Raw genomic sequence first — 21378 nt, 5'->3', positions numbered from 1 at the left:
TGAGCAAAATATATTTTTTTTCTGGATGTTTTTCTACTATTTAGGAAAAATAGTATTTACAGTAAGTAAATAATAAAATGTTAACATTTTATTGCTTTTATTACTATTTACACTAAAATATTGCTTTTTATGAATAAGAGAAATTTTCTGACATTTCGAAAAAGTATTTGATTTTTGTACTTATTTAGACTATCACTACTTTTACTATTTACTTTTTAAGAATAAAAAAAAAAATTCTTGTATTTAAAAAAAGCATTTGATTTTTTTTCTACTACTATTTCTTTTTTTACAATTTATACTTTTTATGAATGAAAAATTTGTGAATAAGAAATTTATTTTTTAATCTAGAAAAGAAGAAAAAAAATTGATAAATAGAAAAAACATATCACAAGGACAAATTTATATTTAAATGAACGAAAAATGTATTTAAGCTTTGACGAGTACACTTGAGAGCATTAAGTAAACTTCCTGTTTCGACTTTTTTGTCTGTGGGTTTGTCTTCCTTTGAAAAATTTCTCTCAATGTATAGAATAAACTTTTCGTTTTACATCAGACCAATAAACAACTAGGTTAGTAAGCAATTTAAAGTAACTGGAGCAGATAAATGTTTTATCTTCATATACTTACATGTATATAGATACATATATATATATATATATATATATATATATATATATATATTTATGCATGCGGAAATTTACAATAAAATAAAAATACTATTACAGGAAAATTTCAAAAAAATTTTTCTATATAAAAACAATTATATAGAAACTTTATATAAACAAAAGGAAAATGTTATATTTCGCCGCAAGGAATTCAATTTAATTTTAACATTCAACTCTCCGAGATATTGTAAAATAATGTATATTGTAACCAGCGATTCAAATTCCATTGTAGTTTTGATTGAAAACCATCAACTCTCTGGGAAATTGAAGTTGCATGTCAATTGCCTTAATCTTTTTACAAAGTAATCCTCTTAAAGAAGCCTTATAATTTGAATAGTATAGAAACAGAGGCCAAAGATCACACTGATAATAATGATGATAATAATAATGGACATCTTTTAATTCAAGGGAAGATTTAATATTAAATAATTTTCTACTATAATTAAAAAAAAATTAAAAAAAAAAAATTTTAATATAAAAAATTTAATTACAATAGAAGATATGAAAGAATCTTATTTATAATGTTAAGGTTCTGTCAGATTAAAAGTAGGTATACCTTTTATGAAGCAATTATGAATAAGGGCAGTACAGAAAAAGATGGAAATATAAAAGTAAATTTTAGAACAAAGTAAATTAAATCAAAATTAAATTTTATTTTTCATTAAAATTTTTAAAACATTTTGTCATTTTAAATTTTTGTAAATAATATGCAGAAGTTAGGTCTGACCAAAAAGTTCTTTGACTACTGACATAAAGTGTAACAAAAAACAATAACAAAAAGAAAATTTAAAAAACCTTTTGTCTGACTATAATTATTTTATTTTTACCACTTTTCTAGAAAATTTCCAGAAATTAATTTAAAATTAAATTTAAAAACTTTGATACATTTTGTCTGACTGTAATCTACTTTTACTACTTTCGTAAATAATATTCGGAGGATCGTTGTGACAAATAATGTTGTAGAATTTATAAAATGTTAAAAAAGGAAAATGTTAATTAAAAATTAATTTAAAATTTTTAAATTATGAAAAATTTTGTCTTACTGTACATTACATTTACTACTATTCTAAATAATATTGAAAATAATAAATAAAAGTTCTAAATAATACCTTTTATCTGACTATAATTTACTTTTACTACTTTTCTTAAAAAATTCCCAGAGATTCTGTCTGACTAAAAAGGCATTAAACTACTAATAAAAATAGTGTCAAAAAAATAAAAGTAAAATTAAAATTTTAAACGTTTTGTCTGACAGTAATTATTGCTTTTACTACTGTTTTCGATAATACTCATAGGTTCGGTCTGACCGAAAAAGTCTTAGACTACTGACAAAGAAGACTTTTGTCTGACTGTAATTTACTTTCACTACTTTTGTTAATAATACCCAGAGGTTCTGTCTGACAAAAAAAGGACTTGAACTACTTAATAAAAAGCGGAACAAGAAATTAAAGAAAAATTTGAAATTAAATTAGTATAAAATTAACTATAATAATTTTAATGTTCTTTCACTTTCATTCACTTTTTCTGTCCCTCACACTTTGAAGTTGTCTTTTGTTTATACCTTTGTTTTTTGTTAACTTTAGATAGATTGTATGTTTTATTATTATGTTATAATTATTTTTATTTTATAATTAATTCAAAATTGTAATGACAAATAGAAACCAACAGAATTTTTTTCACTTCTTTTCATTAAAAGACTAAAATTTTGTTAAATGTTATGTTTTGTCAAATTGAAATTATGCAGATTTTTGTTCTTTACTTCTAAACAAAATTAGAAAATTGTTAAACAACTGTGATTAGGAAGTAGAAAATTTATTTATTTTGCATTATTTCTGTTTATAAATCACAATTTTTTTAACAAAATTATTATTTTGTTTTCGAAAAAGAAGAAAAATATTTGCACAATTTCTATTTTTAATCTTATTTTTGGAACAGAATTTTTCACAGGAATTAAGACATTCAAAAATTTTAAATTCAAACCTTTTTTAAATTAAACAATTTATAATAATTAAAGATTACCAAGTAATAAAATCATTATTTTATATTATAAGAATCAAAATTAAAATCAAACCAAAATTATTATCATCATTTTAATTCAATTATTATTTTCTAGAATTTTAAATTATTTTTTATGAAAATAATAATTGAATTCCTTAAGAAAATTTTTAGTGTTTTCAACAAAAATTTAAATTAGAAAATTTTTAAATTATATTATTTTTAAAATTGCTAATTTTATTTAAATAAGGCAGTAAGAAGTTGCTAGTTAAAGTTTAAAACTTATGTCTGACTAAAAATTACTTTTACTACTTTTTTGAGTAATACCTTGAGATTCAGTCTGACTTTAGAGGCTTTAAATTACTGCCACAGAAGAGATTTTTGGAAAATAATTTTTTAGACCAAAATAACGCATGATTGAAAATATTTTGTACGAAATTAAAAATAATTCCATATCCGAAAATGCATTTTGCGATTAAATTTATATTTCAAAAAATCACTTTTGTTTCGTAAACAATTCAGAGAAAAAACATATTTTAATTCAAAGCTTTTTCAAATATAATAACCATCACTTTATTGTCAGGAAGTTGAGAAATTAATTTTACTTCACCGTAATTTAATTTTTTAATACAACTTTTTATATCAATTTTCTTTTTCATTTAACTAAAAATTTAATAACATATTCAACATGCCCTTTCAACCGTTCTAAAATGCAAATTACATTCATTCAATTATTATTCGATAGCACGTTGTGGATGTATTTAATAGCTTCTATTCTTGCCACAATAAAACATATATTTCAACATAAACTACAAATTCTAATTCTCTAAACGCAACTGCAATATTTCATAGTTAGAGCGAGTATTTAATTTATGTGAAATTAATCTTCCAGTATTGATGAGTGTGTGTTATTGTAAATAATATTCACAACAAACAATATGTTATTAATGCTAAAATTTATCATGTTACCTGTACGTTGATTAATGCGTCTAAACATTTGAAGCCAAAATGTTAAACTAGTTTCAGTTCATGGCTAAAGTTCTTTTTCAAAACTTTCATAAAAAGTGTTATTTGAAAATATTTTGAAACTAAAAATATAAAAATATTTGCAAAAATGCCAAAAGTCGTGATTGTAAACAATTACCTTTTGGTAATAATATAATTTTTATTATTTTTGGAAAAAAAATATTAAAATATTTATAAAAATATGTCTATAAAAATATCAAAATATCTATAAAACTATTACCTATAAAAATATGGGAAAATCTAATTTAACCTAAAAACGTTTATTTCGATATAAAATGAGAACATAAAAATAATATTTAAAAAAAGTTTTACGAATATTGACAAGAAACTAATTTGTTTTCGCATAAAATTCAGTGTCGATCTGTGTATATAAACCAAATGAAAATTTAATCATGTCTGATTTCCCAATAGTACCTTTATTTCCGGTACATATTTTCGTTTCAAGTCTCGTACAAAAAATTCAAATATTTCTCCCTTCAAATTTAAATCTAAAAAAATGTTTTACAAACCTTATCTTAAAAATATTTTTTTTACAACTACAAACTTCAACCCAATTTGAATTTACGTTTTAGTTTATATTTTATTCATGTCTATTTTTTTATTTAAATCTATAGATTTATATTTTATTCTACTTTTACTAATTTATTTATAAATCACAGTCTACAATCACCTTCTTATTGCAATTATATAAATATTACAATATTAAAATACTCTTTTTTTATTTATAAACTTTGTCTAATTATTTTTTTTAATTAACAAACTTAAACAAGAAATATTGTGAAATAATCAATACTTTGCAAATAGTAGATGATAATTATTTAGAAATAAACACGAATACATAATTCAAAACTAATTATATGGCAAGAGACATAACAGAGAGTAGTGAGTAATTAGTTTATTACAACTCGGAATTCTCTATGAGTTGCACAAAGGGTGCTTTTACAGTCAGATAACATATTTCGTAAACTATACTTTTACTGTCCATAGTTGATAATTGTCTCTTCTGGGATATGACGTTTATACCGTTTTAAATTTAGTTCTGTTTCATCTATTTTAGAGACAACAATGAAAATTGTTCATTTCAATCTAAATATCTTTATAGAAACAATAGAAAAAACAAAAAAAACATTTAATACAAAAAAGAAAGAAATACGTAAAATATAAACCAGGAAGTAAAAACAAACAACCTTTTTATAGGCGACAATCACTTTTACATAATTTAAAAATTTTTTATATTATATTATATATTTATTATAATTTAATTATAATTATATTAAATTTGATGGAAGGGCATTGTTAAGAAATAGTAGTGGTTGACGTCTATACAAGGGAGCTGAGCGCGACTGCTAGTTTCAGCCGGCTTAAAAATAATGATAAGAAAAAAAAAGTATGAAACAACAAAATAATATAAATACAAAGAAACTATTTAAAAATTTTTTTAATTAAATTGAATGCAAACATTTAATTATTTTCATAAATAATAAAAATTTTACAGAAATTCAATTATTTTTATAAATAATAAATTTTTTGCAACACTAACCTGTAAAATTGAATTTTACACACAGAAAACTGTGTGTAAAGTACTTCTTTTTATAGCGGTGTGTAAAGTGTTACTTTACACACCGCTAGCAGTGTGTAAAGTGATTTTCAGTGCGTAAAAAGGTTACTTTACGCATTCTTGTGACTGTTTGATGAGAAACAATGAAATAATGCTTTTAATTAACAATTTACAATCACATTTTTTTATTTTAGCTTCTAGAAAAATTCATTTAACAGTTCCCCACTACACCTAAAGTTACAGTAATATTGGCAATATTGCTGCAAGTTTAGTTGTTGTAGTGTTGCAAAAAATTTCGTATGGCACTCGTGCGTAAATCAGATTATACTTGTGTGACTTGCAGCACTCGCCTTCGGCTCGAGCTGCAAACGTCACACTCGTATAATCAACGATTTTACGCACTTGTATCATAAATAACTATTTTTAAGGAATTAAATTATTTTCATAAAAAATAATTTAAATTCTAGAAAATAATAATTGAATTAATATTATTAATATTTTTCTTCTTTATCAAAAATAAATTAATAATTTTGTTAAAAAAAATTGTGATTCATAAACAAAAATAATGCAAAATAAATAAGTTTTCTACTTCCTAATCACAATTGTTTAACAATTTTCTAATTTTTCTTAGAAGTAAAGAACAAAAATCTGCATAATTTCAATTTGACAAGACATAACATTTAACAAAATTTTAGTCTTTTAATGAAAAGAAGTGAAAAAAAGTCTGATGATTTCTTATTGTCCTTACAAATTTGAATTAATCTCTCTATATTATAAAAAGATTTCGCCGCCGGATTCAGTGCCCTGAAGTTGGCCACAAATGGTCAAAGGTCATCGCTCTAAAGTTGGCCTCAGGTCACAGACGTAGGTCAAGAGGTAAACATAACCTCAAAATCAGGTCAAGGTTTATCGCTCTGAAGTTGGCCTCAGGTCATAGACGTAGGTCAAGGAGTAAACATAACCTCAAAATTAGGTCAAGGGTCATCGCTCTGAAGGTCAAGAGGTCAAGAGGTAAACATAACCTCAAAATCAGGTCAAGGGACATCGCACTGAAGTTGGCCTCAAATAGCTATAGTATATTTAACATAATTTCAGATCACATACGTAGGTCAAGAGGTGAACATAACCTCAAAATCAGGTCAAAAGTTATTGCGGTCACATACGTAGGTCACGAGGTAAACATAACCTCAAAATCAGGTCAAAAGTTATTGCGGCCACAGACATAGGTGGAGAGGCGAACATAACCTTAAACTTAGGTCAAAAGAGGGCCTATGAAATCGACAAATTTCCTTATATCTTCTGGAGTTAGATCAAAATTTAGATCAAAATTGACCTATTTATTAACTTACACATAAAAAAAGCCCTTATTAAGGCCTTCCAAGGGATCAAAATTTAGATAAAATTAAACCTTTTTTTAACTTAAAGGGGGACATTAAGGAGTCGTTATCGTACGTCACAATTAATGTCAACAGTGTCAAAAATTAAATTACATTTCTACGTACCTTCCATATTATTTAAAATCGACTTCATATTATTACAAATTAAAATAAATTCAAATAAATTTTATTTTCAATTTACAAACATTTACAAAAATAATATTAATTTTTGTAATATTATTAATTAAATTAATTTTCCTGCTTTATTGTTTATTAAACAATAAAGTTTATTATTTCAACGTTTTTTTCGAAGATATATTACAGGGAAGAAACGAATTTTTTAACTCAAAATCTAAATAAAAAGAAATTAGTCATGTCTTATATTTCGGACCTAATTTTAAATACTAGAATCTGAATCTATAATTTTGAGATACAAAATTGGTTATTTCCCCGTAGTGTATCTTGAAAACAAATTGAATAATACAAATAATTTCAACAAACACTAATTTTACTGAATCTGGCTAAAAACCAATATTGATAATAAATATTATTAATTAATTCTTAATTTAAAAATTAATTTTAAAATAAAAATAGGGGGTTGGCGCGCGAAGCGCGCAGGGGGGCGGAGCCCCCCTAGTTATAAAATAAAAATAATTATAACATAATAATAAAATGTACAATCTATCTAAAGTTAACAAAAAACAAAAGTATAAGTATAAGTATAAGTCTGACTATAATTTTCTTTTACTACTTTTCTAAATAAATCCCATAAGTTTGGTCTGACTAGAAAGGAATTAGACTACTAATAAGAACAGTGTAAAAAATAAATAAATTAAAATTTTTTAAATGTTTAAACATTTTGTCCGATTGTAAATAACTTTCACTTCTCATTATTTTTAATAATATATCTAGAAGTTCGGTCTGACGAAAAAGGCATGAAACTACTAATATCAAATGTAAAACATTGTAATATAAAGAAAAATAAAATTTATCTTTATTTACTCTCCCTGCTCACGCAGGGTTCGAGACTCCCTAATACACATCCTCTACTTAAAACTAAAATACATTTTCACTTACAACTAAACTTAATACGCTCTACTTATATCTACTAATCGCAATCCGCCAGTGCACCGGGTTTCCGTTTCCCGTTCCAATTTGCCCTTTTTGGCTTCGTCAAAATTTAAAAACTTTACAAACTACCTTTTATATTTAAGCATTACTGCCTTACCCCAATACAAAAAACCCCTCCCTTTATCGGCCCTAATACATTCTCTCTTCTCTCATTCTTTCTAATCTTTCTATCCATTTTTCCCCTTTCCCATTCTCATCCAAAATCCACTTAATTTTATCCCCTATCCCTCCCTCCACCCCTCCCACTTCAATTTCCCCCATACATTCCTCCAAAACATGCTTCCAATCTTCTACCTGAAACCCACACATCCTACACATTTTCTCTTCATCATCCATCCAATACCTACACTCTTTCACTCCTTCACCCATTCTAAACCTACACAATCTATTCCAACTTTCATACTTTTTCATTTTTCCTAAATACCCCGGCTCCTTCTCTCCCCTCACCATCCTATACCATCTATTATATTTTGACTCCACTATCCTGCTCCACCTCTCATTCTCATCCTTTTTCTTCCAACCCTCCATCACCTCCCTCTCATTTCCGCCCCATCTCCTTCCCTCCTCCAACGCATCTCCTCTTTCTCTCTCCCATCTTGGAATATCTTTCCTTCTCATTGCTTTCCCTTTCTTAACCATCCTCAAACACTCTCTCGCGATGTCACTCCCTCTTCCCAGCTCCAACTTCTCCTCCAATCCCATTGCCCTCTTCCTTTGCCTCAATACAACCTTTTCCCTTCCCAATTCCTCCCTTAACATGTATCCCGGACAATTCCTATCTACCCCCATAGTCCATCTTAAAAACCTTTCATGCAAACTTTCAACCTTTCCAATCTCACCCCACCCCCATACTTCCACTCCATAACTAATCACCGCCCATACCAAAGCATCAAACAACCATACACGCTTCTTCCAATCATTCTTAAATCTCCTCTCCCCAATTCCCCATACCTGTCCCATCACCCTTCCCCCTTTTTCTATTCTTCTTTCAATATTTAACTCTTGCTCCCCGTTCCAATTAAACCAATAACCCAGATAACAAAACTCATTCACTTCTTCCACTCTTCTTCCATTTAGCTTCCATTCCACCTCCTCCACCTCCCCTATCCTTCTAAATCTCACCACTTTTGTCTTCTCCACATTCACACATAAATCTTTCTTTCTGACGTATCCTTCAAATTCTTTCATCAACAGTTTCATCCCTCTTTCATTCTCAGCCATCAACACTACATCATCCGCATACGCTAGTACATACACACGTCTTTTTCCCAGAATCACTCCCCCTTTACCTTTTCTTTCCATTTTCTCCTCTAAGTCAGCCATTAACAAATTAAACAAGATTGGACTAAGGGGGCAGCCCTGCCTTAACCCCCTACCCAACCAAAACTCCTCCCCCAACTCTTCCCCAATTTTAACCTTTTCCCTGGTGTCCTCATAAAATTCCTTAATTCTCTCTATAAACCCCTGCCCTATACCAAAATCTCTCAAAGTCTTCCACAAAATCCCCCTGTTAACCGATGGGAAGGCCGCCTTAAAATCAACAAACACCGCCACTAATTTACCTTTCTCCTTTTTAATGCTTCTGTTTACCAAAAAATTTAATGCGTATATATTATCTACCGTCCCCATCCCTTCCCTAAATCCTGTCTGATTATGCGGAATTAACCCCATTCTTTCCACCACTTCTTCCAACCTTTTCCTAACCACCTCCGCATACACCTTATACCCGACAGGCATCAGAGTTACCCCCCTATAATCTTCCACCTTCCCTCCCTCCCCCTTTTTTACAATTGGAACTATTAAGCCCGTTTTCCACTCTTCTGGCCACCCTTCCCCCTCCCACACCAAATTCGCAATTTTCCACATTTCATCCCTCACCACCTCCCCCCCAAGAAAAATAAAATTAAAGTTCAATTCAGAATTAAAAAAATTTGTAACATTTTGTCTGACTATAATTTTCTTTTAATACTTTTCTAAATAATACTAAGAAGTTCGGTCTGACTAAAAAGGAATTAAACTACTAATAAAAACAATGTCATAAATAAATTAAAGAGTGTCATTATTAAATTTATAATTAAATAATTTTGACACCTTTCATCTGACTTTAATTTATTTTAACTACTTTTTTTTTTAATAATTCCTAAAATTTTTGTCTGACTAAAATTTCTTCTTACTACTAGATATAAAAATCAACTTCGAAGTTTAAAAACTTTTAGAAAAATTTTATAATTTCACATATTTAAAGAAAAAATAAAATAAATAAATTTTACAAATCAAAACTTGTTAGAAATTTTTTGTTTAGAAATCAGAACTTATTAGAAAAACATTTTTTAGAAAAGTGATTTTATGAGAAATCGCTTTTTTTAGAAAGGAAGGATTAGAAAATACTTTTTATAAAAAGTTACGAACTACCGATAAAATATGTCTCTGATTTTTACCTGTCAACTAAAAATAAAATCAGAAATTTCCAATATCAATATCCTTGAAATATTTTACAAACAATAATTTTCGCGTCTTGACTAAAACTTTCCCATCACAATTTAAAATCAAAAATCGATATCATCATTAATATCCTATTGACATGAAATACAGTAAATGTAATTTCTCTCTAAAATATGAAAATAATCTCATTCTCCAATTTTGTGACAATTCAAAGTAAATGTTCACTTAACAAAATTAAAATAAAATAGAACGTAATCTTTGTGCGCGCGAAATAGTGCATTGAGACAATAAAATTAATAGAGTCATATATTCTTTCGTTCAACGAGGGATTTTTCACATTTTATCCTGTGAAATCCACTAGCAAGTTTCACAATGTACGGGGAGAAACAAATACGAAAAGTGGTTCTTCTTAAAGACGAGATAAAAGTTCCGGATAAGTCAGAGAAGGCAGTAAAAGTTGACAATAACAAACGTCAGTCCTGTAAATGCACCTAAAGGTGTATACGAGTCTTCTTTGGATATATTGTACGTGTATATATATAGAACGAAACATTTAGAAACCGCTCAGGAGAATATTTATCGACATATAAAAGTATGGCAATCCTCCAATAAATAACAGCAATTGAGTTTTATCCAATTCAAATATATTTTCACCCTGTCTCATTGAATTCGCAACGAATGTGAATCAATTCTTAATAGAAAGTGTATAAAATGCAAATCGCACCACTCCATTTAAAATGCGACAATTCGCAAATTTTATGTTTTTTTATTTTTTGAAAAAATAGTGGCGAATTTCAACTACTACGCTTTTAAGTTCGAATTAACATAGAATTATGGTCGAATTATTTTTCAATAAATTTCATACGTATTTTGAATTGTATTTTAATTTTCAAATTAATTTCGAGTTAATTTTGAATTATTTTTAAATGTATTTTCAATTATTTTTGAATTATTATTAAATTAATTTCGAATTATTTTTTAATTTGCAAACTTCGAATTATTTTTTTATTTCGATTTTTTACAAATTAATTTCGAATTATTTTTTAATTCTTTACAATTAATTTCGAATTTCTTACGAATTTTTTACAAATTTATTACGAGTTATTTTTTAATTATTTTGAAATTAATTTCGAATTTCTTCAGAATTTTTTACGAATTAATTTCGAGTTATTTTCGAATTTTTTAAATGTATTTTATTAATTTATTTCAGTTTTATTTATTTATTTTGAATTATTTTCGAATTAATTTCAAGTTAATTTAGAATTATTTTCCAATTATATTTCCAATTTATTTCGAAAAAAAGAATTTACACCACAAACGAAATTGAAAGCAACAAAACAAACGTAATTTTTTTTATATTTTTATATAAAAGGAAAATTGTAACAAACGAAAAAATTGAAAATCGGAAATTGAGGTAACAATATCAGATAATTTCAAAAATAAAAACAGGTGCAATTTCGTTTGTAGCGTATATTCAATTTTAAGAAATAAAAATAAATATTTAAATTAAATTTAAATAAAAAAATTATTATTAACCTGGAAAAATCCTGCGAAGCAATAGTTCTATCGCCTTTTACGTGTTTGATTATAAGAACACATCCTCTTGCCTGTCGATCACACTCTAAAAAATTTTTTAAAAAAATATTTCGAATTTAAAAAGATATGGAAAAAATAAAATTTTACGGAAATAATTATCAATTAGAGAATTATAAAATTCTAAAAATCTTTCTAGTAAAATAATATTCAGAGTAAATTAAATAGAATTATTAAATTATAACAAGTTTTATTCTTTCAATATTAAGAATTAATTATTATTAATTATTAATTATTAATTATTATTAATTATTATTAATTATTATTAATTATTATTATTACTAAAAAAAATTTCGGAATCCTCTTTTATTGATCACTTTTAAACGACTAAGAGTTATTCAAAACTTATTTGAGGATTATATTATTATTTATTTGACCCTCAGCGCGCCCTTCAAAATACAATGGCGTAGATATTAAATTTTAGAAATAATAATGTAAATTAATTTTTGATAAAGAAAAAAAATTATTCAAAACTCACCGTTAACAATAAAAATTTGTGCTCGATTTCGAAGAAAATTTTTCAAAATAAAACTCACACAGACAAATATTAAATCACAAAAGTAGACATTTCAAACACTCGTGAAAAAAGAAAAAAAAAACCTTAAAAACTGAAAAAAAATAAAAAAAAATAAAATTATAACAAAAAAAATATAAATAAACTAAAATGCTGATAAAATATATATAAGTATAAAATATAAATAAAATAAGATTTAATGCAATAAACAATAAAATAAAACACAACTATAGATAAAAAAGAAAAAAACTATAAATATGAATGAAATATAAATGCAAGTCAAATAGAACATAAATAAAATATATAAAAATAAAATATAAAACTCATGAAAACAATCGATCAAGCCCGAAACCACGTGACTGATAGAATCGAAAAAGAAATAAATAAAATATTAAAAAAAACATGAAACACATCAATAAAATCGCGATTCAACATAAATTCATTAACCTCAAAAATAAAAATATTTTTTTAAAACTAAAATGAGAAAAATATTTTAAAAAAACGGAAAAAATATCCATAATTTTTAGAATAAATACAACTCAAAGCAAATACATTTTGAAATCAGCAAAAATTTAAATATATATCAAATTTTAGCAAATTTGTGAACACGTGGCACAACCGAAAATATATTCCCGAAGAGAGAATTTAATTTACCTGTTAATAGAATGATTTGCAAATTGAAACTGAGATTAAAATGTATTATTTTCTACTTTAAGTCAATTTAAATTCTCATTCATTTATGACTTGCTAAACAAACCTGATCCCTTGTTTACAACCGAAGGTTAACAAAGTTCGAAGACAATAAACGACAAGAGAATGTGGGGATAATATTTCTTTTGTTACACTTCCTGGAAAAGTTATATAGTCGCCACCTAATACTACGCATTTTCTATTTAAATAAATTTTTCTATTTAAATTTAAATTTTAAATATTTCTAAAAAAAATTCGAAATTTAAATAGGAAAATTTAATTATCTTCTCATTTGAACAACGTACAGCTTATAAAAAAAATTAATTGTAATTTAATGGAAATGTATAATTGAAAAAATTAAGGGGATGCAAAACGTCTACAATTTTTTTTAGATGTTCCTGAGTAAGAAAACAATTATAAACAATATTTATTAATGTAAATTTTTCAAAAATGGATAATTTAAAAAAATTTGTGGGGTAAAAAATGCTCACAGTTTTTTTGGTAACTCAGTAGATGTGCCGGAGTAAAAATGTAAACAATAATTATTGTTATTTCTAATGTACAGCAGTTGGTATTATTACTTAATAAAAAAAATCTAAATTTTTATAATATTAAATTATCAAAAAAAATGTTAAAATTTTTTATTATTAAATTATAAAAATAAAAACACATTACGTTGAAATAATTTTTTTGAAATGTATGTATATTTAACATATTTTCAAAGACTTTAATTATATATGGTCCTTTTATTTTACACTCGTGCTCCTTTTAGCCAAACTAACACTTAAAAAGTTGCACGACTTATAATAAAACCCAGTTTCGCGGAACTTAAATACTAAATTTTTTCATTTTTGAGTACCTCACGGATCATAATTTTCATCTGAAAGGGGGCTGGACTCGTCGTTTTTAAATTATTATCAGATCAGTGAACAAGTAGGTAAAGTATGCAAGAAAACCAACTTTCCACTTAGGCGGACTTAAACTTTTGCATAAATATTACAAAATATATTTTTTCTAGCGAATATCGACAGATATAGATATATGTTTTATTAAAACAATAATAATAACAATATTAATAATTATTATTATTATTATTTTCTAATTTTCTTAACCAAGTTCTCGTTTACCAAATTTCTTTCGATTTTTTTTTTATTAATTTCACAGGCCGACAAAATTTTATTAATTGCATGTTGACTAAAATGTTATAGCCGATTCTTATATGATTTTGTCCGTAGAATCCGAATTTGACCTTGAAAATATTGGATTGGCTCTAGTTTTCAATCAACTTACGTTTCAATACGCCAAATACGCATTTTTTTTTGCATTTTTTGAATGGATGTAAAACCATACACTAAAACAGTAAATTTTTCCGCGTAGGACCAAATTAAAGCTTAAATACTGCTCTTTAATATCCAAAAACAAAAATTTAATTTATATACAAATTTAACCTTTAATGTCTAATTAGACATACGCTGTTCCATAAACGTAATAAAAATTACATTACTTTTGACCAGGTAAGTCAATTTAAGTAAAAATTAGTCTCCCTGGGGCTTTTTGTGGTCGCTGTTTATAAATCTGCTATGAAATATAAAAATTAAAAATGGCGGACCAATTTTAAAAAATAGTTTACACCTTTATGATAAAAATGTAAAATTAAAAAAGAAATTCGCCATATTGAATCCGCCATTTTGAATATTAAAATCTGAATACAGATTTGTAAGCAGCGACCACAAAAACCCCCAGAGAGACTAATTTTTACTTAAATTGACTTACCTGGTCAAAAGTAATGTAATTTTTATTACGTTTATGGAACAGCGTATGTCTAATTGGACATTTAAGGTTAAATTTGTAAATAAATTAAATTTTTTGTTTTTGTATATTAAAGAGCAGTATTTAAGCTTCAATTTGGTCTTATGCGGAAACATTTACTGTTTCGTTGTATGGTTTTACATCCATTCAAAAAATGCCAAAAATGCGTATTTTGCTTATTAAAACGTAAATTGCTTGAAAACTAGAGCCAATCCAATATTTTCAAGGTCAAATTCGGATTCCACGGACAAAATCCTATAAGAATCGGCTTTCATTGGTTGAGCCACAAAATTTTGTTGGCCTGTGTTTTGATTAAAATATAAAATAAAATAAAAATAAAAATACTATTTTTGAAAAATAAGAAAAACTATTTTCTCTTTCTTGAAGAAAAAGTAATTAATTTTTTTAGCTTTAATTTTCTTTTACTATATATATATATATATATATATATATATATATATATATATATATATATATATATAATATAGAAATATTTTTTGTTTACGAATCTTTTGTTTGTACATTTCTTTTTATTTAACAAGAGGACGTCTTCTTTTATGCAACGATGCGCTCTGCCACTGTTATTAAAATGTATCCAAACAAAAGAATGTGAGACATTCACTGTGAACCGAAATGGTAAATGTTTTCCTCCGGGAAAAAAAAGAATTTGAAGATTCCTTAATATATAACACTGAGTGACTTATAGAACCGAGAGACATTCACGAACTTACAAAAGAGATTGGGATATTGCAAAAGATATTCTGAAAATGTTTTTTCCAACAACATTAATATTATGTGGTTGAGCCAAAAAAGAAATTCAAGAAATATTTTATTAAATTTCGTCATCTATTTATTAAATATATTATTATTATATTTCTCAATTTCTTTTGAATTAATTTTTCTATAATTTTATATTATTACTTATTCTTTTTTTCAGATTAAAGAAAAAAAATTTACTATTTTTTTGTGTCAAAAGTATATTGGATTATATTTCTTTAAATATTCTTTTTATTTTTCGAAACCAAAAAATTATTAAGGATGTATTTTATTTTTCGCTTTATATTTACCTTCTAAATTTTTTATTATACTTTTTTTTATTTATAAAAAGCAAAATTATTTTATTATATTTTTATTTATACCAAAAAGCAAAAATGAAATTGAGAAAGTATTTAATTAAATTTCGCCATATGTTTATTTACCTTATTTATTTCAATTTCTTTAAAAATAAATTCTATCATCAATTTTAAGTACATAAAATATTATATTAAATATTTAAATAAATATTTTATTATTAAAAACAATTTTTTCCCCTCTCCCAAAAAAGAATGAAATTTGTTATTTAAAAAACTATTTATTGTTGTACTAAATAGTACAGTGATACTAAAACGTAGGGGAGAGTGGTCCTAAGTTGTCCGCCTAAGCAAATTGGTCGAAACTAGTAACAAAATGAAATTTAATCACTTCGCCAAGTATATATTAGTGTTCAGAGATCGTTTTTGTTTAGAAAATGAAGCATTGTTTTATTTCATTTATTTGCAGTGGTGGATGGCTGTGGAGACAGGCGTTTTTGTACTATGTCTTTTCTAATGTTTTTTAAACCATTTTTTTGATTTTTGTCTTTGTTTAATTCCTACGTTACACTTTTACGGTCTTTCTCGTGATGAAAAACACAAAAAAAAAGTAAAACATAAATAAAAACAAACAAAAACAATAGGTGGCCAACTTAGGACCACTGTAGATTTTTACAAGTTTCAAATTATTACGCTAATAAAAAAAATTGAATTAAAAAATCAACAGAACCTCTTATTACAACATTAAATAAAGGAACTAGCGCACACACTCATTTATAAATTTTTAATTATTTATCTCTTGTAGCTGCTCTCGAAAAAACAAGAAAAATCAAATTTTTTTGGTCAAAAACAAATATTATTGTCCTCACAATGCGTAGAAGAATCTTAGATTATAATTAGGTCCATAAATTATATCATGGTTTATCAATATATCATACCACAAAATTATAAATTCGTCCAGTATACCATCTCTGAGAAATGCAGGGTGGCCAACTTAGGCCCACGGCCAACTTAGGACCACGCTCCCCTATATAATATTTGCTTTTGAAGAAGTGGGTATTGACTTAGAAGTTGAGGAAGTTCACTGGGTTGTTTATAATCGTTATACAATGCCTGCCAACATTGAATAAGAGTACGCACAGTGGATGGTATTCTAACTTCATTTTAAACAAACAGAACTGAGTTCAAGCTGAACATTAAAGGAAACTTCAAGTTTTGCCATGGACACACAGCTTTTGATGCAATTTCCTTTCATCTTCTCTCATTCAATATAAAGGAAGCCACAAGAATAGAAATTCAAGAAAGCAAAAGTAAAAAAGTAGAATATTTTATTAACGAAACATCCACCTTATTATTCTTAGAATATTCAACCATACTATGAATTGATAATTAAAAATTTATCATTCCAAGCAAAAAAAAAAAAAAAAAGAAATAAGAATTGTCTCAACTAATTAAATAATTAACGAAAGAAATGTAAATAAAAATTTATCATTTATTTTAGTATACCATTAATTTCCGTATTATTATTATTACTATTATGTTTTTTCATTATTTTTATTATTTCTATTACTACTATTATTATTAATTATCATATATGTGTAATTATTATTATTTGCTTTTTGCTATAAACCGTAATATATATATCTGTAAATTCAGATAGCTGGATTAAATTCATGGTTATTGTTGATAATTATTATTATCAGTTTGCATACTAATTATTATATCCTAAAAAAAATAAACAAAAAATAAAAAAGTCACAAAAATTAATCATGAACAGTACTAACAACATTGACACAAATAAAAAATACATCAAAAAATTGTTTTGATAAATTCAATATCTAATTATTTAATTTTTCTTTAATCAAAATTTGTCATACAATAATTTCGCGACATTATAAAAAAGAAATAATTACAAAAATAGCTAAATATAAAATTAAAGTTTTTAACTTTAAATATTATCTATAATTTATTAAAATATTTTAAATAAAAAAAAATTTTTTTGAAATTTTATAATTATTAATAATTATAAATTTTTTAATCTTCTATATTAACAATTTATTTATTTATTTAATGTATATACGGGCTCAAAGGCTCTTTGAAGAGTAATATATAAAAAAGAATACAATGTTGACTTAATCCTAAACGTACTCTTACGTCGGTACTTTATCGGTTGAATACCGATAATTTGTTCGCAGTTTAATGATAGTTGTATGTCTTTATATTTTTATTTTTTATTTTTTTTTGAAAAATTTTCACTTTAAATATTTTAAGTTTAAAAATTAATAAATTGAAAATCATTGAATTTTTGCAAATAATTTTCTCGAAAAATTAGAAAATAATTGAATGCCTTCGAGGAATTTTATCAAACATTTTGAAAATAATTGAATTCTTTTGAGGAATTTCATTAAAATTTCATTGAAAATAATTTAATTGGTTTTGAGGAATTTCTTTGAATTTTTATAAAATAATTGAGTTATTTTAATAATTTTAACTGAAAATGTTGTAAGTAATTGAATTTTATGTAGAATTTCTTTCAAGTTTGAAAAATAATTGTGTTTTTATTAATAATTGTACCTAACTAAAAATGTTATTACTGAATTTTATTAAAATTTTTAGAGAATGATTAAGTTATTTTCAATTTTTTTTTCTTATAATTGAATTCATTCCAGGAATTTTATTAAAGTATTGAAAATAATTGAGTTTTTTCGAGGAGCTTTTTTAATTTTTTGTATATATTCAATTTATGCATATTAATATGTTAATAATTGTAATTGAAAAAATATAAATTATAAATAAATAATAAATTATCAAATATAAAATATTAATTCGTTAGTAAATATTATTTCATACTTTTTAATGAATGATTAAAAATACTATATACCTAGTAAATAAACTATAAGTAAATAAAAAATTGTATATTTTTATATTATTGCATGTCTTCGCTGGACAATAAAAGAGAGAAAAATAAAAAAAAAAATTATAAATTTATAAATAAAAATAATATAATTAATAAAAGACACTGAAACTTTTGCGAAATTATATGAAATTGACAATTGAATAGTGATAATATTGAACTGAGCTTCAAACGATTTTAATATTCTGACAATTAAAATAAGTTCATATCAACGGGAGAATAATTTATTATAATATTTTTAATAAAAAATATTCCATAAATTTGAAAGTTCAAAACTTGTCAATTTTTAATTGTATTATTATTATTATTTATTATATTATTTTATTCACAAGTTTAGACCACCACTTTTATAATATGAAAATTTGATAATTTATTCTAAAGTTCAGAGTGCCTCTTTTTTACAATAAAAGTTTTCTCCATGAAGGGAATATTGAATTAAATTTTTTCCAATTGAATCTAAAAACAAACAATTTGATAAATATTTGAAACCCCCAGTAAATTTCTTTTTACTTTAGTATTTTGAATTATTTTTATATCAACATTCTGAACATTCAATAAGTTTGAAACATTTTTTTTTGTATTTTTTTTTTGTTTTGTTTTTTATTTTCGATATTTTTAGTTTAAAGAAAAAATTTTTTCAAACAATCTAATAAAATGAATGTATTTCAAATTTAATAAAATAAACCTTTTACATCTTTTTCCAATAGTTCCTGTTTGAAACAATAACATTTTTCCCGCTCTAAAATGGTATTTAATAGCTTTCCTTCCGCGCAATTAATATATTTATTCATAAACTCTCTTATAAATGAAAATTTAATCATTAATATCGTAACACTCTATTTCTTATAAATGAAAATTTAATCATTAATATCGTAACACTCTATTTCTTTTATTTTTTCTCTCTCTCTGAGTCAATAAACTGCCATCGGTTTTGGCTTTATATTCATATTTGTTCAAATATTCCATGAATCTTGATCCCCAATGTGGATGGAAAGACAAATAGTTGGGGATCGAAAATTTGTTTACCACTGGGAATAAACCAATAATACACAAGTAAAATACAGCTTTAATTTTCCGAGTTAAATATATTTAATTGAAAAATAGAAGAGAAACAATTTTGTTTAACATATAATAGAAAATTATATTCTTTTATCTATTGAATGTAAGAGGTAATTTCACGTCTACATAAAGAACAAATGTGCCCTCAGGGTATAATTAATTTATCACTTTAGAGTCAATCCTGAACAACAATCAATTTCCGAAGTTAATACATTAGATAGCACAATGGAAATCAAAATGCATTGAATTACAATCATGTAATAATTAATTTGCAATTATAATTTACAAATTAATTCTGTACTAAAGGGACTTACTTTTTTTATTAATTTTATAATTATTTTATACCTACTTTAAATTTAATCATAAATTGAATTTTATAATTAATTTATTTATTAAATAACAAATAAATTATTAATTAAAATATTTATATGTAGTAACTTTTAATACTTTCGCTAAAGATTTATTTGATGTTTACAATCTTTATCAACTAATAATAATTTTTCAATAATTTTCCGATTCATCAAAAAAATGTTATTTTTCCCTAAAATTAAGATTCATTTCAACGACAAAACAATTAAGAATTTTCAGTGAATAGACATCAAATGGGCGCTTCATTTGGCACAATTCCAAACTATCAACAATAAATTTCACGCACTTCTGAACATATATATATATATATATATATATATATTAAAAGTAAAACATTTACCCAAAGTGTATAAAACTATATGTTCACTTTGGACATTAAATTTCAATTGTTTTGTTTTCAAATTATTAATTATTCAAAATTTTCATTTCTACTTTATATAATTATATACAAATGCTTATTGAAATGAAATTGTTATTCCATCAGCTATGGGACATAATTATTTCACATGAATAACATTCTAAAGCTTTAATAATGATTGTAGCACAGAACTATCAAATATGTAATTTCATGCATAATAGTAGCAAATATTTCTTGTTCCAATATTTGTATCACATCAAACACTTTTGTAATTAGCAGCTAATTAACAACATACTAAATGTAATTAAGATTAACTAAATGAGTTTATATGGAATTTAGCATTTTTTTTATTAAATTGCATAATATATACACGTTTATATCGTGTAAATAAAATATAAAATAAAATAATTCATTCAATTTAATAAAATAATAAATTAAAATATAAAATAAAATAAAAAATTTTATATTTTAATTATATAAATTTTTTTAATTTGCAACATACGTAAATATTATAGTGAATAGAAAGTTTTGAGAATATCGTTGCTTGAAAATGGTATATTGCTTCCGAAACCATGACCTACATTTCTGAAACCACTGTCGTTGCTTCACAAGGTTTAACCACTGTTGAAAAGGGAAACTTTGATATATTAAATATATTATATGAATATATATATATATATATATATATATATATATATATATATATATATATAAATTATTAAAGTCTTCATACTGCATAATATTGGAATCTTAGCAGAAGAGATCACAAAAATATTTTTCTAGAATTATATAAGCATAATTTTATGAAA

The 21378-nt window shown here is 24.8% G+C and overlaps 3 protein-coding genes across 3 annotated transcripts in view; 1 reads left to right on the top strand and 2 right to left on the bottom strand.

Moving 5' to 3' along the window:
• The window catches only part of LOC122499928 (UNC93-like protein), a 100442-nt gene extending 87491 nt beyond the window's left edge, over nt 1-12951 (bottom strand). The window contains exons 1-3 of the mRNA XM_043608524.1: nt 12853-12951; nt 12265-12394; nt 11730-11814 (exon numbers count right to left, since the gene is read on the bottom strand). The gene's annotated coding sequence lies outside the window, so the exon portion shown is untranslated. The remainder of the gene's footprint in view (nt 1-11729; nt 11815-12264; nt 12395-12852) is intronic.
• LOC122499927 (metabotropic glutamate receptor 2-like) overlaps nt 1-21378 on the top strand; it is a 214009-nt gene that overhangs the window by 50758 nt on the left and 141873 nt on the right. The gene's annotated exons all lie outside the window — the stretch shown is intronic.
• Nucleotides 7881-9617, bottom strand: LOC122499949. The gene has a single exon (XM_043608555.1). It carries the CDS (start codon nt 9615-9617, stop codon nt 7881-7883), a length of 1737 nt encoding a protein of 578 aa, XP_043464490.1.

The sequence above is a fragment of the Leptopilina heterotoma genome, unplaced genomic scaffold (genome assembly GCF_015476425.1).
Source record: "Leptopilina heterotoma isolate Lh14 unplaced genomic scaffold, ASM1547642v1 Lhet_18, whole genome shotgun sequence".
Classification (NCBI taxonomy): domain Eukaryota; kingdom Metazoa; phylum Arthropoda; class Insecta; order Hymenoptera; family Figitidae; genus Leptopilina; species Leptopilina heterotoma.
The sequence above is the reverse complement of the archived record's forward strand: the minus strand, read 5'-3'. Positions and strand labels throughout refer to the sequence as shown.

Coding starts and splice junctions, on each gene's coding strand:
- LOC122499949 (XM_043608555.1), bottom strand. CDS start 9,617: ATGTGGAAAATTGCGAATTTGGTGTGGGAGGGGGAAGGGTGGCCAGAA.